The following is a 23,277-nucleotide window of genomic DNA, read 5'->3' as shown; positions in this document are numbered from 1 at the left end:
TACTAACGGCTACTTTCATGCTACCCCGACCTCTAAATACTGCATCTGTCAACATGGACACCGATGGCAAGCGCGTCTTAAAATTGCCATCGTAACAGCTGTGTTAGGAAGCTGCGAAGCTCCATAGTTAAAACATCTAGAAAATGGAAACTGGAGTGAATACTGCTACTGATAGCCATTTGAAATTCTCCATATATGTTTATGCCTAGTAGTAACAGGAGCCAGATTTGTAAGGTAAAACTTGGGCAAGGAGAACCCAAGCTCCGAACCCACGCGGTGCTGTTCAGTGGATGCACTACATCCAGCCAGTGATCCGCAACAGAACTCCAGAAAGCTTTCAGAAAAGGAATTAAACAGCCACAAGATTAATCCATGCATAGGAACAACTGCATACCTGGCAGAAGTTCCAACCTACCTGGAAGCAAGTTGGCCCAGGCTTTCCTGCTGGTATGTCAGACTGATAGTAAACTTTCAGTTCTGGTGTCAGTGCAATAATTGTTTTAATCACCAGTGCAATTATATCTGACCACAGCTTTTTGACATCAGCTCCTCTGGAAGACAGTCTGCACAGAATGCTTGAAAAAGTCCTCTTGCTGCCAGTGTTTACGCTGTCAGAATGGATGAAATTCCCACTATGGATGTTTAGTGAATAGTTGGTTAAGTGCATAAAAACCTGGTGCAAATTTTTTAGAGTGGGTTCTTGATAGGGCTCTGTACAAAATCTAGAAAGTCCATCTTTGGCTATATAAATCTCTAAGGGTTCTAAAGATTTCAGTAAGACATAAAGACGAATATCAAATTTCAGTTTGTCGACAAGCAGTGGTTTGCAAATATATTCCTGGACCACAGCCAGCCGGCTCTGTACGCTTCCTGTCAGTCTGATGTCACTTGGGTCTTTAATGAGGTAGATTCCATCCCCCTGGCACCCTCCATCAGGTTTTACAATAAAAGTGGGCTTCCAGGATGGATCGCTGTCTTTCATCATCCGAACCTAGAAGGAAAGGGATTACGCTGAAAGACACTAATTGGGGGAAGGAAGGGTTGATACTATGAAAGCCAACAAACTGCATTCATAAACAAAAACAAACAAAAATAAACAAAAATAACATGATCACATCACTATATTAGTAAACACCGTGCAAAAAAGACAGAAGGTAAACAGTGCTGACAAGCACAGAGACAAACAAAAAGGTGTGAGTAGGGAATTACTAGTACAGATCAAAGGTCATTTTATTTAACAAGCCATTGTATAAATTATTTCAGGAACTTCTTTTTAATGTTATGTACCCATTTACAGAATGAACTGCTGTGTATCTCGTAAGATCCATTTTATTAGTCACTAATGTATATGAAACTGCAAAGTTAAACTTTCATGCTGCACTTTGAACAACTACTGACAAAGATAATCATTAACCTAAGGAAAGGCACTGTATTTATTGAGGTATGAATGCAGACAAACAGTACCAGAAGGAAAGAAAGTAAAAATTTGGCACTGATAATACCTTTTTCCACCACTGAATGTTTTTCACAATCAGATTCCCAGTGTTCGTAAAACTAAGGAATATTGAGCCATGTACAGATATTAAGAAAATACCACAAATTTACTCAACAAAGCAGAGAGTTTACGCCTCAGTTGTTACCTACCACCATTCCCCAAAATGAAGGGTTTTCTAAATTACACCAGAATTCCCCTCGGGCCTGGCCTGCGATTACTACCTTTCTATCCAGTGCAAGATAAAAAACCATTCTATCATGATTTCGACAACTCATCTCAGTGGCTTTGGTTTGTATTAGGAAGATCCGTTCAGAGAACGTGACAATTCAGATGCTTTCTTTGGATGTACCTAGTGTGAAATCAAAGGGAGGAAAGTTGGTGGAGAATGGGAGATGTCTAGTACCAAATGAAAACCTTTGGATGAATCTACAAAGCACTCCATGCCTGGCCTGCCGTTTCCTCAAGCTAGTGCACATGTTCAATCTGTCGTCAGATGTTCACCATGGCTGTGCTGGTTCAGTGTGAAACACAGTGCGCTCTAGTGCACGTCCTCGCCGACAGCCAACGCCAACATCTACACTTTATAATGCATTTTAATACGCAAAAACTTAGAAGAGTCACTACACGAGATATGTTTCACTTTCACAGAGAAATGCTTCCAGTTTGCAGGTTTTTTTTTTTAAATTATGTCAAATACTCTTTACTGCTAACAACTTAAATTAATAGATTCATTCCGGAAAACATTTTTTCCAAAAGAAACACATTGGCAATTGAATTTACTACGTTTGGGGTGATGGGAGATGCCCCTACTAGGAAGGAAACAGAAGGTAAGAAATGTTGACACCTACTAACACTCTGAACATGTGTATAAAGATCATCAAGACATAGAAACAGCAAGAAAAGGAGAAAGTAGAAGAAAAAAAGGGAAGGTTAGCAAAGCAGTACCTTTCAGTATCAATTTCTTTCCATTGCTTGTAGTGCCTTGCCATAAAAGATCTCTGTTAAAGTCAACTTTAATACCTTCTAAGAACATTGCTGGAGGACTATATGACCTATTTCTGTATTGTTTACAGCAGTGTGGACCTCGATACTCATGTATCCAGTTCTCCTGCCGCTTTGTATATATCCATGAGTACAGTACAAGCCATTATACCCGTACCTGAGGGGTTCTGCACACCGTGCCCTAGCTTCTTGGGGCGTATGAGGGAAATGGTTTACCACAAATAGAAAGTGCGATAACAGTGATGGGGAAACAGCTATGGTTTGTCACAACCTCACTGTCCTACAGAACCCCAAATGTGGCCTTGGTAAGATGAAACACAGAAGTAAATTATAGGGTTACGGAGAGGTGTCTGCCTCCTCACACCGCAGGTGAGAAGAATAAAAAGAGAAAAGATCTAAAACTCAGATCTAGATCCAAATGTCTCAAATTCAAAAGACAGTTGAATCTGAACTTTTTGTTCAGTCCAACTGCCATTTCTACATACTGACACCAGCAGTTTCATTTCTGGGGCCTAAATAGGACTTGGCACTAACAGACCACAGCCTTTTATAGAAACTATCTTCTTGGAAGCAACAGTAAACATATTTGGAGTTTTCTTTCCTAACGAATCAGTTATTTCATCTATGAGAAAATTAGATAATCCTACCTGAAACAGATTGTTAATAGTTTGCAGTCCAAAACATGATTATAATAATAAGGTTATTTTGAACGCATTTGAACTTTGAACGCATTAAACTGATACACTGATGTAGCAGGGAGTGTTTGGAGGCTGATATCACTCCCAACTGGATACAGTGAGTCAGAATTAAACATGGCACCAATAACTAACCGCTGGATTCAAATCTGCACTTTTGTAAACAGCATATATTTACTCAAAATGCTCTCAAAAAAACCCCAATATAATTAAGGAACCTTTTTACAACAGTTAAAAGAAGAATTACACCATCTAAATTGCCTACAAAGCTTACATTCCCAAGAAGCAAACCTAAACTTTGCAAGCTTCAATGCATTTTATTTGAGGGTGAAAAAAATCAGGAAGACATTAACTAGGTCACCGTAAGGGCCTGACACATCTGCTGAACATCAGACCCTTCATGTTATGTGCATATTTCCCACTGCCTAAATAAATTTTATTTTATCTACTACTTGTATAGCAAAAGTAAGGACTGCAGAGATTTGGATGCGTCAGAAGTAAAATTGAGAAAGAAATGAAGTCAGGAAGGATTGAGAGTTATCTTAGATGAATTTTAAAAACTATTCATAATATACGGCATGTTTTACAACATGTAGCAAGGAAAGAATAAATGCATGTTTAAGCCAGTGAGTTAATGTGTCTCAGTGTTCAGAAGCATAGGAGGAAAAAGCAGCCACCTGAAGTATGGGCTGACCGAAGACCCATGTGCCACGTCTCCAAATCCCATCAGCACCAGCGGCGCTCACCGCTATCGGAAGCTGTTTGGCAAGTGGAATGTGAATGTAGAGACCCAACCCGCACATACCAAGAACAAGAAGAAAACCCAAGGGAAGCGGTATTACTTGGCAACTGGTTTGGAGGTCAAGGATTGAGCAAGCAGTGGAAAATGAACTGCCGCATTATCCTCTCAGGCAGCCCTTTAAGTTCATGGTAAAGCAACAGGACCCTAGTGAGGAAGCCTCTGTAGCTCCTCCAGCTCTATCACTGTTCTCTGCCTGTAGATAAAGTCCCTACTGGTGTAAATAGAATAGCACTGCATTCACAGATATTTAGAAGGAAATAAATTCTTAGAGCACAAACCGTAATTTATCAAAATGCAACTGTAAAATCCAGGTTTCAGTGAATAGATGCTGAAGGACCGTAGCTCATGAAACTGCTAACAGCACTGGCACAGGGAGCCCTAACAAACAACGCAGCTAAAGAAAATGCAGAATGCAAGCTAACACGTTTATCAGCTACTCATGGGATTCAGAAGAATAAAGCACTTAAAATCTCTTCTTTTCAAAAGAGAGGGATGGCACAGTACAGACCACTCGTTTCTTGCATTCACATGTTTTATGGCACCAGACCTGCAGCTGCCATTCTCTCCATTCAGACAGACACATGCTGAAGGAAGTCTGTGATCTGGTTTTACACAGGCCTGCAGCTCGCCAGCAACAACTGGAGATTGACTTTAAGAAGCCTGAGGATACAAGCTAGCAAAGAAAAAACAATCAATTGCCTCCATCAGCCCTGGCACTGCAGAATAAAAAAGTCAGCACACAGGAAGAGGCTGAGCACTCGTCAGTCAGATCATCGTGAGTTTTGGACAGCACCCTCTGCTGCAACTACATTAGGCTGCTGACCCACACGAGAGGGGCAGCTCTGCTAGCAGTGATGTTCCCAAGGCCTGAAGGACTTCTGGCTCCATCCCATCCAGTTATTTCTTTCACTGAGAATCACACTGCTAACAGCCTTCCTACTAACTAACGCACAAACGCAAGACTAATTATTTAGACTAGGATTTTTCTCGTGGACAAGTGTCAAACTCACTCAGTGAAAGATCCTTCTTCAAAATAGGTCACTTTGACGGATAAAACGCCACAGTGGAGATCAGGTTTACATAAACGGTGCATTAATACATAGGTCCAAGTAGATCAGCAGACCTAGATGTGCAAAGAAGGAAAGCAGGATTTATGCCCTAGCCGTTTGACAACTACAGAATAATCTTCCCCTGACGTGACATTACTTTGCATATTAGGGGATTCTCCCCAGTTCACAGGTTAAGTCAGCATCCCAGAAAGATATCCCTCCACAACTAAACATACCTTACTATGACTGCAGTTGCACGTACGAAGCGCCAGTCATGATCTACTGGGGCAGAAAGTAATAAAGAACCTCTGTGAAACCAGCCGGGGCAATCTGCCTCCCGTTCCCATGTCTGTTGTTCACGCCTCAGGCTCCTTCTGCTCTGCTACAGCAGCACCTTTTCAAAAAAGATAATGCTTTCTGGGGACTATTGTTAAAGATGCAGCAGCAACCTGCTTTTGAAGGCCTGCCTTTCAACAATCACTGGCCTCATAGATCTCCCACTTAACTCCTTCCATTTAGCTGGAAAGGAAATAATTTTCTCCATCACTTGCTAGTCCATTTTCTGATGGACCAGAAGGCCTGGATATTATTCAGGCCTTCTAGTCCATCAAAACTTACACATGGCAGATGAAGACACAACGGTGGGGAAAGGGGGAACAGTAATCCAGAGTCAGCCTGTTTTTCAGCAGCTTGACTGTCTTGAAGAAAGCAGATGGTTTCTTGATCTTCAAGGAAATTCCTGACAGTTATCTTCAAATTCTCCACAACCCCCTCAACTACAGCTTTCAAATTCTCATTACAAGGAGGCTTGTCCAGACTTAGAAAAGTCAGTCACGTAAGGAAGTTAGTTCATATGAGATATTTCTGTGTACTTAGCCTGACAGAAGGATATTATCTTTAAAAACATGTTAACCATTTACGGTCAACAGCAAGAGGAGACTAGGATGTCTACTGGTATGAAAATCTGATTCAGTTGTGGGTTTCCCTTTCATGAGGAAACACAGGCTGAATGAATATAGCGTTCTGAAAAAAACACATATAATGGGCTAAAAGACTTGACAGCACAAAGACTAGAATATTCATGTCCATGCCGAAGAGGTATCCAAAAGCTGAAAATCTGATTAAACCACCAAAAATATATGCTGTGATGGAAATTAAACTGTCCAAATTAAATCTTATTAAAAAATAAACATACTAGGCCTATTCATCATCCTCACAGACAACAAAAAGAGTATGAGAGCAATCAAGGCTCTGGTTTGAGTCCCAAGCTAGTTGTTTTTCAGAAATTGGAATTTTCCTATCAGAAATAAGTTCTTATCACACACATTCCAACAGATTCTTCTCCGTTAGTGAAGGGGTGATTACTGTAGCACCTGAGATATTTCCTTACCATCTTCTGTTACGGTGACACATTAATACAGAATGTTTTAGAAGGCAAAAAAATAGGTGAATGTTGAAAATAGGTAAATATATATTTACTTCGTAAAATTAACTTTTAAGCCCTTGTTAAAAATACCTATCACCATTTCAGTTTAATACAAATGACACTAAGGGAACTACCATTTTGTTGATATTTCCCAATATAAAGGTCATTCCCAACAAACTTAGGAGCACAGCTCTCCCGCCAATTACTGGCTAATTAATATTAGATAAGCTGCAGTGCTTTCTACCTGGATTTAGGGATGGGGTAAAGTGAGAAAAGGTAACAGCATTTGATTTAGTTATTGATACAAACGTATACTAAAAGTTCATAATTACATCTATAAGTGAGGCACGGTAAGAATATTTGAGAGAGAAATTGTTACTGAAATATTGTAGCGCTTCAGGAGAAGGCAGCGAGCTTGAAATTCTCACGGAGTTTCTTCTTTCTGTAGTCATTTCTATTTCAGGCATAAAATCTCATAGGTGTTCATTTCTCAGCCCAGTCCTTTGCAACAAAATCCTATACTACAAACAGCACCAAACAATCTTCTCCTGTCTAACCTATACCTACACTGACTCAGAATTTGTGACTTTTCGTAATTAACTATGCCCTAAAGGACGTGAACACTACTAGCAGCGAAAGAATAGCAACAAGCATTTCAGCATGACACATCTAGGGCTGCACGCTCAGTAGCTGCAGCCCATGACCATACAGCTTTACTTCCAGAAGTATCAGAGAGGGCTAAATCTTCTTTTGCTCAGGTAAATGCGCACATGGCATTCACGTATTCAAGCGTATGCCAGTTCCTATAGGGGTATGGCTAACATGCAGGCACCACCAATGCTGTATCGTACTTGCTTGACAATAAGCTGAAAATTCAGTCTGAGAGTTGACATTTCCGACAGCATTAGGGTCCCTTGGTTGTAAAGCAAACAAAACCACCTATGAACAAACAAACAACAGAAGAGACTGGAGAGCTCCTACTGAGAACTCATGAAACTGCAAGTGAAGACTGTTCTGAACCATTTATGGTTCACAGTGGATTTGGAATTTTTCATTTTGTATTTTTTCTTGTTTTGGGAGGGTTACATTACAAACTTGTCTTAAGTAGAACATAAACTCTTACAACATAAAATATAATGTTTGATAACAAAAACTATGCTTTTCTCAAACACAGATGGAAGAACATATGCAAAGGAAACTCCTAGGAGTGTGTTACTGGACATCTGTTATTCTTGGAACAAAAACCGAATCATTTTCACTCCAGTAACCGTTCAACCAGAGAAAAGTATTTATTTGCAGTGCCACCTGCTGACAGCGTGCAGGTCTCTGCATTTAACCTGATGTACCCACCACATCGCTACACGCTGCTCAGTTAATCGGTGCTTTGCAACCGAGACAGGCACCATTCCCCAAGGAGTCATCGCTAGAACCCCAGCGCACCACTTGGAAAGTTTACTTCCCGTTATTTGCCGTTATCTACCTGTCATTGCTAACCTGGCTGGATAATTTACGCTCCTTTTACAAATCAGTCTTACATCTAAAGCAATAAGGCTGAAGTACTGTTGGAATTTTATTCATTTTTACTGTTGCTAGCAGTGCCATGGCCGTGGCCCAGCACACTTGAAGAGTATATATTAAAAGATGTTCATGGATTTAATCGGATTGTGGATATGGTAATTATCTTAAAAGTAACACAGAGTACAGAAGTCTATTAAAGTCCATACCTTTTTCTCTCACTTTTCCAAGCAGAGGATACTGTAGAATACAAGAACGCACTGGGCGAGTCAGGCAGGGTTAAAACAAACACATACAATATTTAAAAAAATATTTGTAATAACAGAGCCAAACACCAACACACAGCATCACTTTTTTTTCCAAACAAGCTGAAAAAGAATGGCATTTTAATACATTCTGAGTATTTAAACAAAGCAACAGTCTGACAAGAGATCCAAACAAACAAATATTCAGGAAGATGCCAGTACAGTTAACAACACACAGTACAAAACGCTCTTTTGCAGGATTTGGATAGAACAGGCTGGATGGACTAAAAAGACTTCAGGACAAAGGATCTGGCGAAGTACCACACCCAGACTGTACTGGAGCTTCCCCAGCCCTCAGCAGAATATGCAGGAAAAGGGCTTGTGGTTCTACCGTGTTTAATTTTCAGACACCTCTTCTGGCATTGCAGAGAAGCATAATTGGTTTTAAGTTTATTCTAGAATGTAACAAACAAGAGCAGTTCATCCAGACTATGGCTGATCTCAGGGAAACTGCAAATGATGTCATCCACAGCACCCCAGTGTGACGTTAAATAATCCGGTAGGTATGAAAAACTAAAGAATGGCATGGCAACAATATCCAACAAGTTATACTATTCTGATAGTAAAAGTAATCTACCTCAGCCACAAAGAGGGGAAATTCTTCTGGCAGAATCCAGGATCGAGGATAGAAGTTATACTCAAGAGGAAATAGATCTTGCATTGTTCGCACTGCCCGACTCAGTGTAATTTTACGTACCATCTCCGTCATGCCTGGGAAAAGAACAGACGGTGTCTAAAGCGATGAAAAATATGCACTGAAGTCTCATCCTAAAAGTAAATTCTTGTATCATTACTCACCCTACTGGTAAGGCACTCGCAGTCGTTGCTTTCAATAAAGCTGAAAACCTTTTAAAATTTAAAATCTGACAAAATATTTGTAGCATTCCCCTGCCATATCTCATATCGTATGTATTACTGTGTCATATTAGAAAATAATTAATTATCAAAAATACAGCTCAGAATAACAGAGGGAAAGCTTTCGTCAAATAGTAACTACTATCTTTGCCATAATCCAAAATTATGCCCTAGCCTGCTATCGTTCCAGGAATAGGTAAAAAGGTCATTTCAATATAATCAACTGCTTTGTGTTTACTTTGCATTCATTTAAGAAACCACATCAGAAAGGTTATTTTGTGAGCAGCCAAACTTAGCTGCTTTCCTGCAGCTTTGAACCTCGTGCTTGGTTCATGCCCTGTCCAGATCCGCGTGAGCTCCCCTAGGAGCTCTTCCCAAGGTCGGAGCATTCAGGGTTACTCTCATGTTGTTTACGTGCTTTCAGATATTACACCTTATAAGGTTCGTGCTACAGCTTCTTTCTCAGTGAGAACATCATCTGTGGGCTTCTTTCCCACATGGTCAGCAAATTTCCCCAAAACCTACAGGGACTCAGTAGACTGACTGCAAACCCCTGTCGAGTGCGGTTTATGTTGGCCAGAAGGTTCCAAAGGTACGAGGAGGATATAAAGTGACAGAGAACCACGCGTATTTGCTGAAGTCCTATTTCCATTGGGAACGTGACTAAAAAGCTATTTTTATGGAAAAGTTTCTAAGTCTTTCTGAGGATTGACCCTTTCAAATTCTTTGAATCTCTCACAAGTAACAAAGAAAACCATCAAGATCTCTTCAAAAGAAAGAATTTAGTAAAACCCAGCATCAAGTTAGGGCAATATTCCTGGAAATCAGGTCTAGTTTTGAAGGACTCTGGTTTTGACTACTGTGCAGGCCACTCGCTTATGATGCGGAAACCAGAATACAGAGAGGGTAACATTCATCTGAGACAGATTTAAACCACCAGGAAACTACACCATCCGATACTCGAGTGTGAACTTCCCACGGACAGAAGAAAGTCAGGGTAAATAAAGCATAAAGTTTGATAGCTGAGGGTTCTTACTCTCACAGCATACTAACAGCAGCAATAAATCTGAAGTGAAGGGCTTAGATAAGTCAATACCTAAGCTCTTAGCTCTTATTTAGAGAGATCTCAACAGGGATTAAACAAGAAAAAAGGGAGCTTAAAATAGTAGGAGAGTCATCATAAGATGAGGGCTGACATGAACTCTTCAATATTAAAAAATCCATTTGAGGAACTCCGCTTCCAGCTTCTCCTTGAGACAGGCCAGAGTACAAAACAAAGCAGATTCTTTCCACTTCGAATCAAAACCAAATCCAAAGATATGGCACTGTTATCAATGCTAGGTAACAGACAACAATTGCATACTTCACTTAAATTATAGCCTAACACTCTTATTTTCCTGAATTCATACACATGAAGTATTCTTTGCACCAAACACACTTGCTCTCCAAAACAAATTTCTGCTCAGAAATTGTTCACAACACCTATTCTGCTATTCTTACCCCCAAGCAGAAATCCCCTACCAAAACCAATAATAGGCTAAAAATACTCTCAGCTGATTAAGCTGATCATTCACACTGAAAAACAGTAAAACACAGGAACAGTTAAAATAATCATGTTTATAAAGCATTTGTTTAAAGTAGAAACAGAAGTAAGGTACCTGGAAACTTGTTGACTTGACCTGAGAATATATCATTATCATGAAATGATACCCCATGCCAATAGATATCGCACGGCAAGCGTCTGCCGAAAGGGAACTGGAAAAAGAGAGAGGGGACAAGTTTTGAAGCAAACTGGCAACACCCGTTCACTCCTTACTTTTCTAAGTGATCATATTAAGCATAAACCATTCGAGAACAGTCTTCCGACTGTCAAAGAAAACATGCTCTATATTTTGGTTACAAAACCAAGACTATTCTGATCCGTTCAAGACTCCAGAAAGTTCAAGATGTGAACAAGCCGTGAAAGGTTTCTAGAAACTAAGAACAAATGGCTGAGAGGCGTGATCTGAACTGAGAAACAAACCCAGTTTGTTATCAACCACAATTAAGGCATGATTCATTTGTAATTTAAAATACTATTACAGGGAATAAAATTTCATTAAGCAGCACTTAATTCCAGCACATGAAGGCACAGCAACAGCAAGTGCTACAGCTGGGAAGTAAACAATCTCCGATGACGTTTTGGGTCGGGTTTTCTTCCTTCCCCAGTGTAAGGGATGATAAGCAACCATCGAGGGACAGAAGCGCTAGAGGTCACGGAGGAATTGTCATTACTGGTAGTTACTAAATCAACTCCTATTCTTAAAAAGATCACCATTTAATGCCGAGAGTCTCATCGCTTGTATTTGTGCTCCCCCCCTGCAGCTTGGTAACACAAATCCCTTCCCCAGATTCCACCCGGACCCACGGCGGCCCCGCACATCCACGTGCTCCCCGCTGGTCTAGCCCGAGCACTACATTTCTGCTCCCTAGAACTTTATTTCAGGCAATATATGTAGTCAGTAATACTGTTGTATATTAACAGTAAGTTGTAACTGCAAAGCACTTTCTCAGTAAGCTGACTTACGTTGGTGTCCAAGCTGCAATAAATTTAAAATGGATATTCAAAGAAAGATATTTAAGTTAAAAAACTATATTATTCATTTTTATATATTCAGTTATACGTACCAATGTACACAGTATCAATACCTTTCTGGTACTAATAGCCTCTAATTAAAATAAAAGCTTACAATTTAATTAATCGTTCCTTGAGCATATATATTTCAACTAGTAAGGACTAAGGCAATTATTGCAACAACATTAAGTATTCCAACGACTTAAGAGCTTCTTGTCCCACTCACACAAGATTTCACTATGAATTGGAACACCGTATAGTTTGTTTTCTATTATCAAAAAGATCAACCTTTTTTTAAGCAGCCTGAAGAGCTCTGAAACAGCGCTGCCAATTACTGATCGGAAGTTTCTAACAGTAGCAAAGTGGTTTAAAAAACAACCCAGCAGCAGTAAGAACAAAAGCCCCAAGAATTAGCACTGTCAACAATCCAAAATGAAAACATTACTGTTAGAAATCAAACATTTGTAACCCATGTTATAATAACAATAAATAATTAGTTTTGTGTAAAAAAGGTACTCTTCCACACTTGTTCTCTTAGACACAGTCCCATCCATCAATCCAAAAAGCCATTTTATCTGCAGCTCCACGTAGATGCCTTTTAAATACCTCATGAAATACATTCACAAGAATCTCTTCTATTATTAGGCTACATCTTTCTCAAATGAACATGCTGTATTTCTGTACACAGCATTTTTAGGACACGTTTGCATTAAATACCTACCACCATCATCACCCAACAACTTCAGCACCACTTATTGAAAAAACTGCAGTATTTTGCAGAAACTACTTGTTCTTTACTCCAAATTTATTTTTTCTTGCCGTAAAACAGTTCTTTAAACACTGGAATTTTTTTTTCAATGTGACAGAAAAAGGAATCTCAAAGCTTTTGCGTGAATTGCTTTATTTGCTACTTTAATTAAAATTTCAGTTTCCTCAGTAAATAGCCTTGAAAAATGAATTTAAAATGCTAATTGAGCAATGCGTCCTTTCTCTGCTCCCTTACTCACAGGGACGAGATACCAAATTTAACAGAGCCAGTGGATCCTTCGCTTATTTCATTATTATTCAGCCTGCAAAATCTGTTTTTGTACAAGTGAAAATTAATCCTGTTAGGCTCTGAAAGACAATCAGTGGCCTTAACCTCTCTCCATAGGTATATCCAGAATACAGATGCAGTGTTAGGTCTCAGAGCGTCCTTCCCACTAAAACCTGAACCATTTATTTCTTTATTAAATGAAATCGGAATGAAAGGAATGACATTTGCATTTATATAACACCTTTCATCTACAGAGGATATCAAAGCACTTTACAAACACTGCACAGAAAGCATTTCACAGCAGATGAAGAGCGAACACCTCTGGACTGGAAAACGGAAGCACTGCATTAGCGATTCCGACAGCACCACAACGTCCCTACCCCTGACAAATCAAGATTATTTGGATAAATCCAACAACAGGATCAAACTCACCTCCTGAATGAGCTGGGAAGGATTCTTTACTGTCTGGACTACAGTTTTACATGAGAATAGTGTTTGGAAAGGAACAAACGAGTTCAACTATTTGGCTCCCTCTGGCAGTGTCAAGCAGATATAAATTAATCTTGTAGAAGAGGCCTTTCCGCCACCTCCCCAGCTCCTGGTGCAGGGGACTAGCTAAAAAGAAAGGTGGATGCTTGAAGCAGTCCTCTGTTCTCATCAGAACTTGTCTATGGCTACCTGGTCTCAGCTGGAATAGCCTCAGGTCTGTGCTAAGTGATGCCAAACCAAGGTGCTCACAGCCGTGGGGGGACGGGGCTCGTACGCGTGCCTGGAGACATCCTCGCTGCCGTGCCCATCCTGCCCAGAAAACCCGAGCGTCTGCTCCCAGGATCAGTCGCTGCAAACAACTTCCAGGTTGCAATCAATTCACTAACTCTTCGAAAAAATGTATTTAAAATCTCTCTTACCCAGAGCTGGGGGGCATTTGTCAGAACAAAAAACCCCAGGAGCCACAAAGGGAACAGAGTTGTTTTCACAACTTTGACACGATTAATAATCAATCACAGTCAAATTGGTCTGACAGGTCATTTCTACCTTTTGATTGGAAGCCAATAATTTAAATTGTCTCACGGGTCACATCAGTCTGTTCCATCATGTTTAATGACAAGTTAAATGACTCTTGTCTTCTAGTCAGCTTTTCCCAGCGTAAAATTTCAAACTATTTTTACGCCTCCATGCAGCCACTGAGCAGCGAGACAAATGAAACGCTTAATGCTGGGATATTTGATGCCTGAGACATCTGCTTCTTCCATTTTCCTGGTAATTGAAAGCTAGGCGAAGAAATAATTTATTAAGTGATGAATAAACTCAGGATGCAAGCTCAATTTGTGCCCATTATTTCATTTGGCATATCATGTTCGTTTAAAGAATATGACACACTAGATCAGATACTCCCATCGCTAGATTGGACTAATTGCTTCAGTGGCACGCGCATTAAAATTCTGCAATGCTTTTTAAAAGGTCCACCCTGTGTGTTACCCCCAGACAGGGCTGTCATGGCTGATAATTTAATTTCCTCAAAATTCCCACAGCTGAAAAAAAAGGAGGGTGTTTTTTTGTCTTTCTCTTCTGATAACAGACTCTCAATAGGCAAATTGCTCTGCTCTCTCTCGAACTCTTTCACCTCTTCCTCATGTATCAGTGCCACAGGATAAACTGTGCACCAACATTAGCCATGTTTAGAGGGGTTTTTGTTAGTTTGTTTGGGTTTTTTTTGTCTTACAGTGGCATTTACCATATGTTAAATCACTAAAATCAACTACTACCATGCGGACAACTCTGTAATCACACAGTGCATTATGTCTTACTTCTACAAACCATCAGGGAGCACATTGCCATAATAGATTATTACCCTGACTTGCTGGAAGAGCTTTGTTTCAGTAACTACAGCAAGGAGATTTCAGAAGTACAACTTAAACCAAAAACCAAACCTAAAGCCTGTATGACACTGCAATAATGCTATCCATTAGATAAAGTTACCAATAAAGCCTAATATAGTGTCTCCTGTCCAACAAAATATTCAAGAGAACACATCCAGCAGCAAACAGAGAAGAACAGAAACAAAACAAAAGCAGCAATGGGAAAAAAAAACAACAAACATAAAAGTAGTAGTGAGGGAAAAGGAGGATCAAATATACTAAATCAAAGCCCAAGGTGCAATCACCTTCAAAAGTAGTATACACGGGATGACAATAGAATACCAGCCCCTGAAACATCACTATTTAAAATATATGTATTTCATTACTACTTCCACGGTCTTTTCCCCATTGTTTTTATGGATCCTACAAGAAACAACATACGTGTTCCCTCTGCTGGTCCTGCTGTAACAGTGAAACTATTTCCAAGGCTCTTCGGCCATCAGTGCTGGTTGTTTGAACAGATACTTTAGTGCTATTTTTCTAAACACTTGGAAGGAAGAGCTTTCAGAATTACATGCAACTTTAATAAAATAATTTCCCTTGGATTTCTCTTCTCAATGTTGTTTATTTTTCTCTTCAAATCTAGCCAAGATCTTGCCTACTGATTCCCTGTGTCTACTGAAGTCTGCTAGCTTGAAATCAACAGTTTGTCTTGCTCCCATCCTAGAAGACTCTCACTTTCTTATTCACCCCCAATGTAAAAAGTACTAGTTAAGTCTCATAGCTAATATTGGTTCCCCTTTCATTAACTCCACCTTGGGGGGGGGGGGGGGGGGGGGGGGCGGACACCAAACCCAAAAATACCTGACCTGACACACATACATTGATAAGAGAAAATACTTTCTTAACGGAAGATAATGTTACATTCATACATATTAACATCTTATATTATAATATAATTTGAAAGATTTATGGAAATACATTACAGTGACTTGCTTACAAGGAATTCATTACTAGCCACTAGATGGTACAGCCAAATTGCACAAAATTCCATATTTGGTCTCCTCTTTATTAAGAGTATGAAGTGCCTAGAAGGGGAAGCAACAGACAAAATGGAAAATATTGACAAAACTAATGGATGGAGGAGAAAGGTGATTGAGGGAGACAGTAAACAAAGAAAGATAAAGCAAAGCCAAAAGCAATTGCTGCTGTGGGAGAGCAGGAAGGAGAACGCTGATGCGGCAGTGCAGATATTGAAGAGAGGAATAAGAGCATGTGAAACAAGCCAATTTGCAGGCCAGAACAGCAAGCGTGGAGAATCCAGGGGATAAGATATGCGAAAGAGTAAAAGCTCAGGCAACAGAAAAGGCAAAATGAACGAGTAAGTATGGCTCATTACCAACATACTCTGTGAGGCTAACTTAAATCAGTAATTCAGAAACACTCACTGGAATGGCACCAGCACTCCGAACATAAAACAGCCATAAGAGCCAAGAAATAAAGTGTGAATTCCCCCTTGCTCTGTATGTCACCGAGCAAAACACAGAGCAAGGCTGCTGACAGACACTCCACAGGTGCAGAGGGGTAAAAAAGTAAGCGTAAGAGGTGTTAATTTCACACCCCTGGTATTTCATTACTATTTTGCCCTAGGAGCAGGAGTTGAGACCTGGAGATTTTGTGCAATGAGATTTTTTAATTCTCCCACTGGATTTAAATAAAAAATATCTTGAAATAAAGTTTTATGAGGACTTTATTATGAGAATGAGAAGGCATCACTCTTCCTGGCAACAAGCATATATATCTTCACAATATTAGGCATTTAGGACATTATGAATAAACAGAGGTAATATTTACTGCCACTCAATCCTCCAGAAAATAAATCTGTGGTGTTTAACTCTGAGGTTAGGAACAACACAGAATATACTTTCCTCCCCAAGTCTGTAAAAATTTGTTAAATAAAAAGCATCAGGTGCACAAATATATTAGTGTCTTGTGAGCGGGTACCCCAATGACAGCTTTGTGAAGCGTGGCAGGTGCCATAGACCACGCTGCAGCACCCCAGCTCCACACACAGAGAAACAGTTCATCCTCAGGTTTTATCCTTCAACTTTATGGCCCCTCCAGCTTCCCTCTTCCAACTGGATTACACAAGTACTCTTTTTCTTACAGAAGTTCCTCGAAAATCTCCTAGACGCCATCTCAACTTCTATAAAGTAATTTATAAAGTTATTACGGAACGAAAAATCTTTACAATTCAAGAACAATTTAGCATCTATAATAAGATACATATTAGAAATCTCCTCAGGATTTAAATCAGGAGTTCCAAAGCATCAGTTTTGTGCCAGCTCCCATGTTGCCTTGACCCCAGGTCCTCATAGAGGCCGACACTGAACTCCTCACAGAGCACAGAGAAAACATATGACTCAAGCTGTGAAGGGGGGAAAAAAAAAAAACCAACATATCTTCTCTACGTACAATAACTTAGAAGGCTAAAGCCTGTAACGCATGCTTTATCAGGTGGTCTAATATTATTTAATTCACACATAATGCTCTTTGACACGCCTTCAAGATAATCTGTGATGCAGAGGCTTTGCCGTCGGATCAGACGGCTGATCTACTAGGTCATACTTTTTTCTCTCCACTGTCATGAGCCTTATTTCACATACCCGTATGATGAGGGAAGGGTGAAAGAAATGCCAATTGACACAACACGCCAAACGTTTCTACATAGGGGTAGGTTTCTTTCTTGCCCTTTCCAGTGATCAGTTTAAACTTTGAAGTGTAATATCCGATTACCCCTATTTTGGCTTGCATAACTGGCGAGGGCAGTCTTCATCATGGATCAGATCAGCCTCCAGACTGCATATTCTCATTAGGAATAACCCCAGCGCCGAGACGACACCCGCCGGGATGGGCCCCCGGCTGCCGGAGCCTGCCGTGGCGCCGGTTCAGGGAGGCAGAAGGAGGAGGAGGAGGAGGGAGAAAACGCTTTGCCAGAGGCAGACCTCAAGGCAAAGGAGGGGGGGCTTCCCCAGCACCGCCGGCGGAGCGAGGGGGAAGGCCGGAGCCGGGGCCGCCGCCGAGCCGGGGGCTGCCGGGGCCGGGAGGGGAAGGCGGCAGCGGGCAGAGCCCCAGGAGCCTCCCGGGGGCCGGGCGGGCGCTCACCTCCCTCCAGCGCAGCTGCCGCAGGCTGATCTTCAGCGCCTCCAGTGAGGTCTTGGCCTTGGAGCTGTCGACCGTGACGCGGGGTCGCCGGCCGGTGCGGCCCCCCTCCTCCCCCCCGCGCCGGCCCGGGGCCCGCCGCCCCCTGTCCCGCACCGCCCGCCCGCCCGGGCCCTGCGGGCCGGCACCGCGGCGGCACCGCTCCCGGCCGGGCGGCGCCCCTTCCTCCGGCGGCGCCTCGGCGGGCTGACGGGCCTGCGGCTCCTCCACGGGGAGGGCCGGGGACCCCGGGGGCTCCTCCGCCTCCCGGGCCGGGGCGCAGGGCTGCGGCGGGGCCCCGGCCGGCTCCATCCCGCAGCGCTGCCTCGGCCCGGCCGCCGCCGCCCCCGCCCGTTGCCATGAGAGCGGAGCGGCGGACGGGCCCCGCCAGGGCCCAATCGCCGTCCGGCGGCGAGTCCCGCTCGCTCCGCCCCACCGGTAATGACGTGCTGTAGCCGCCTCGGCCATTTTGGGAGCGGGCAGAGCCGCCGGCCTCTTCCGGGGAGGCCATTTCGTAACGGCGCGGGGCAGCGCGGCCATCTTGGAAGTGGGCGGCGGCGGCGGGCGGGAAACTGCTCCCGTGGGTGGTGGTCGCCCTGCCGCGGCAGTCACTGCCTCAGGCCGGCCCTGTGGATGTGGCCGGCTCTGGCAGCCGCTGCCTTTGCTACCGAAAACCCAGCCCAAGTGGCTTGGAAATTAAATCCATTCTTTACTGCGTGGTGGAGTGATTTTCACGTGAGGCGGGGGCTCCGAGACCCCGCCTCTCTGCCTCAGGCCGACACCGCGGCTCAGCTCTTGAGTTTCCTCAGCCTCGTCCAGTAATGACCAACTTGCTGTCCTGGACTAACGCCCACTTTGTGGTTTGATTAGTTTCTGTATTTTCTTGAATTGTTTTTAATCAAAAGTACCCTGGAAAGCCCATGCTGGGGCGTGCGGCTGGCAGAGCAGCACTGGGCCTCTCGCTCCGAGGCGGGAGCGTGGGGTGCGCTGACTGAAGGGCCGAAGATGTACTGGAAACGTCTCCTAAGACGTGTGTTTACATGGTCCGCTTAGTGTTGCAGAGTGTCAGCTGAATATCGTGCTGCTAGAGTCGCTTCAGTCTCTGGATTTTAAACACAGAAATAGACTGAGTCAAACGCACAGCAAGAAAATAGGAAAACCATTTTTACAATGCCAGTAACGGAATAAATAGTCTTACCAGCAGTCCTATGAAACCCTCACGATATTAGGTAAGAGGCAGTGAAATTGAGAACCTGTGAGTGAGCCGGCCGTTGTCTGAACGGTAGCAAAAACAGCTCTGGGGAGTTCAGAAAGCGCAGGGCCGCAGCGGCAGCGCGGGCAGGCGGTGGCGCTGCACCCTGCCAAATACCGGCTGCGAGGGAAAAGGGCAAGAATCAGGATCCTGTGTGAAGGAGCCGTCACTGAAGTCGTCGTGCTCCTGATACGGAGCAGGACCGAAACAGGACATCAGAAAAAAATCATTTAAATGAAAGGAAAATTTAAATAAATGCAGCAAAAAAGTTGGGACTTACAGTTAGCTGCGAGTTAAAATAAAAAGGTTGAGTTGAGACTAAGCTCCTGAGTGTGGAACTCCTCAGAGCAGGAGGAGATATGAATGTATCTTTCACCCTGCTAGATCAGGCTTTAGGAACATCTGGATTAATCTCTCATTCTCATGTCACATGCTCCCTGGTATTTTACAGACACAAAGACAGGAGACACAACGTACCAGTAACTGCAGTTCCCTACGTTGGGACCCTTTTCCACACGTCAGCAGTAGTTTATTAAGAAAGTTTAATCACCAAGATACTGTCTTATTTCAACAGCAAACTAGAGCTTCGCTTGCAATCCTAACGCTACCCATATTTTTTCAGTGCATCACCCATCTTCTGCCTTTACCTTTGCAGGCAACAAAGTAATTAAAGAATTAGTGTTGTGTCTTACAGTGTGAATTGACCAGGAAGGCTGAGGTCACGTAGTTTGTTATTGGTTGCTCTCAGGTTGCTATTAGACAATGTCTATTTTTTTTTATAGCTGTGTCAATTCTTAATTAAAAACTTGGGAGCATTTCCCTGTGTCTGCAGGAGCTCAGAGGGGCCTGTAACTTCAGCAAGGCTGATCTGTCCAGGTGGTGTCTCTTCCGTGTCCAGCACCGAAGGGCACATCCTGGTTGTCTCACCAACCACCACCAGATGATGGTGTCTGCCAACTGGAGTGTGATTTTAAATGATGACCTGACTCTGACTGTCTCTTATTTTACTGCCAGGCCCGTGGATGAACGTTTTTTTTTAACATATATTAGAGATTTAGCCTCACCAATGTCAGCAGTGCTGAAGGAAAGCCAGGGAAATAGTTAAGATGGGCCAAAGCATTAAGAGGCTTTGGAGCATGGGAAATACCAAACAAAATTATGGCAAAGGAGAAATATATTTATATCTAATTATTATCTATCTGTATTTCTTACAGGCTAATAATGTACTAGTTGTTCCTCTACCAAAGAAACTGTAATACATCAGATACCTGGTTTGCTCTGTATTGTATGGATAAAACCTTCATTTCATGTTGAGATAAATAGAGATGGTCTGTAGTGTGCAGCATGAAGTCAGGCTGTACATGGTATTCAGGTACTGCAAGGTAGGGGAGTAAAGTATAGGTTGAGTAGTAATAGGGTAGCAAGGTAATGCAGGAGGAGAGTGTATCCTGCTGAATACTGCAAGCTGGATCTAGCAGCAGGACAGAAAACACATGAAACTTCAGATCATCTGTCTCCTATGAAGAGAGGGGCAATTTAAAGTCACCGTGTACTCTTAAACACAAGCTTATTTCCTGAGCCCCTTGCTCAGAAGGAGTTTATAAGAACAAATTGTTACTGTCTTGTGATAACAAGTGAACAAGAATGTGTATTCTGTCTAGACGAACTGTACATCTGTTAGACTGTGCTGGGAAAAATACCAATTTTTTTCTGACTCATCTGCCAGTGTCACAGCGGTGATAGTATTTCTAGGCAGGACAGAACAAAGTGTGCTCTCCCGCACGGGAGGGAGTTTGGCAGAGTATTGGCATACATGTAGAGTTATCGGCACAGTATCACATACCTTCAACAGAGATTTCATTTCAAACCTCACAGTATTTTGGCCTTGTTAGAGTCCCGATCTGACTCGTAATGTAATTTCCCTGTACTTTTATTAGTTACATTCAGATATCTAATGTAACAGAGGTGCTAGTCTAATTTTATGGGAATGGGAGTGGGAAAGGACACTGTTTGATTGTACGCTATTTTACTCATCTCTTAGGCCAACAACTTCACTTTCATTTACCCTAAATTGTAACTTACTGGGTCATTATACTATGACATGGTTAACCTGATGTTTGCGTGTGCAAATACGTGCCTTCCCATGATGTGCATAGGTAACGGTCAGATCCAAGGATGAGTCTGCTGATAAAGCAGCTCTGTCGATGCCACCACTGATGGGTAACATACCGGAGTATCACTCCTGCAATCGTCCTGTCTCCCTGAACGGTGCTAGCAGGTACTCTCTGTGTATTTCCAAGAATATTCTCACTGAAAACCTAATTCTAAGAATTACACTTTCACAGCCAGTAAACTGAACAGTATGGGTTTCACATTGTGCTAACGTGCTGATCCAAGCAATTCATACTGAGGGTGAACTGGACTGCCAACTCGTGGTATACAGAATTCATGAGTTAGACATGTGAACACACCAAGCTTATGAGTTTAATAAATAACATTTTTCTTAAATCATAAATTTGACTTCTAGTAACCTGGTTACTGAGTCTGGATCAAGATTTCTAGGTTTATCTAGCATCGTAAGGACAATAAATGTATTCTTTTCCACATGTTTCATTTTTAAAGATAGCCAAGACAAGGAAAACATCAAATAGCATGTAATTTGCAATGAGAACATACAATCTTTTTAAATATCATATAAAAATGGCATCCTGCCAGGGGCAAAATAAGAATTATTTACAGAAATACTTTAATTTTCCATTTTGAAAATGAACACATTCCTCAAGCTATTTTATATATATATATAAAAAAGTTACTTATTAAAAACTATCATCCATGTGTGAAGTTCATAGCTCCTTTTGCGATGATGGCAGGTATCTTTTGTCAGTTGTAATTTCACAAATCAATAAGAAAGCAATGCTTTATAAAATGAAAAGTCAGAAGAAAACATATTTAGTAAATTGACTTCTCTTGGAAAATCTCAGTGGTGGTGTTATGCTTAAGACTGGATTTAAATCTGTGTACATAAACTTGTGCCTCCAATGTTTATGTTAGACCACTGAAGATTTGTGGTTGACCTACATATGCAAACAAAACATTTGCTGCATACTTGGGGTGGGGGGATTTGCATGATAGAAGATGATGAAAATATGCATAATTGTGGGTGACATTTTTCATTCCCAAGCCCTGCTGCACAGAACTTTGGAACTGGCCATGCATGAAAGAGGCTTGCCTGGTCATGCTGCTACGCTGAACCTTCAAGACATGAAGCTTCTGTTTCTTCATGAGCAACGCAAATCTGGTGTAATCATCTAACCAAGCAGACCCCGTGCTCGCAGAGGACGTGTATGACACTGAGGGGGCTGGAACAATGACAGTTCCACATGTCACGTCTGAGGTTGTATCATGGGGCACCTTCAGAGACTCAGATTCTGCTTACAAGTTTTCTCAGTTTTATTCGAATTCCCAACACAACAGAGGGTAACATCACACAGTTTCAATCAACAGTACCTAATTTATCTATTCTTGCCTCCGTATTTCAGCACCCAGCAGCATTTATAGGGAATGGCTGGTGCCCCCAGGCTTGTGTGGTTAAACAAAGATTTTAGTTTATCACCTGGTGATCATGAGTGATAGAGTGTTATCTGATGTAAAGCAAACAAGAGGAACTGCAGGTCAAAACACATTTCTAAACTACTTCATCCATCTTTATTTTGCTAATTTACCTATACAGAAAAGTTCAGATTTGGCAATGGTTGGAGTTTCTGATTTGTCCCCATTTTTTCTGTTAAACTGAAGCTCGAGATCAATTCATTTAAATGAAGGTTGGGCAGTTACATAGCAGGGAATATAAATCTTTACCTCCCTTTGCTTCCAGACCTTTTTTCACTAGGGCAGAGCGCAGCTTCCTAGAACAACAGAAGGAAAACCATATACATAACCCTCTGACCTTGCAGTAGCTTTGTGTGACATTTCATGGTTGTGGAGAACGCCTGACATGCTTTGTGCCTTAAGTCTGCATCTTAACTTTTGATCGCTGACTGTCTTAGGATATCAAGAAAAGCCAACAGATTTTGCTGTGCAGTAATACTGCTTAATGTTGCTTCCCTGAGTAAAGAAAGCAATTGTAAGGGAAGTAGAATGTGTCTGAAATTTTGGAAATCCAGCTGCAATA

General features: G+C 41.9%; 1 protein-coding gene across 6 annotated transcripts in view; it reads right to left on the bottom strand.

Moving 5' to 3' along the window:
• TTLL11 (tubulin tyrosine ligase like 11) overlaps positions 1-18,264 on the bottom strand; it is a 53,828-nt gene extending 35,564 nt beyond the window's left edge. For 3 of the 6 annotated variants that reach the window (XM_064469175.1, XM_064469176.1, XM_064469177.1), the window contains exons 1-4: positions 17,819-18,264; positions 10,803-10,899; positions 8,867-9,000; positions 416-991 (exon numbers count right to left, since the gene is read on the bottom strand). In XM_064469175.1, the coding sequence (XP_064325245.1) occupies positions 416-991; positions 8,867-9,000; positions 10,803-10,899; positions 17,819-18,166 (1,155 nt within the window). In that variant the 5' untranslated portion in view covers positions 18,167-18,264. Of the gene's footprint in view, positions 1-415; positions 992-5,004; positions 5,118-5,279; positions 8,245-8,866; positions 9,004-10,802; positions 10,900-17,818 lie in introns of those variants that run through there. The other 3 variants (XM_064469181.1, XM_064469179.1, XM_064469178.1) reach the window with 3 other exon arrangements.
• Positions 18,265-23,277: the final 5,013 nt, after the last annotated feature.

Source organism: Phalacrocorax carbo, chromosome 18 (assembly GCF_963921805.1).
Source record: "Phalacrocorax carbo chromosome 18, bPhaCar2.1, whole genome shotgun sequence".
Classification (NCBI taxonomy): domain Eukaryota; kingdom Metazoa; phylum Chordata; class Aves; order Suliformes; family Phalacrocoracidae; genus Phalacrocorax; species Phalacrocorax carbo.
The sequence above is the reverse complement of the archived record's forward strand: the minus strand, read 5'-3'. Positions and strand labels throughout refer to the sequence as shown.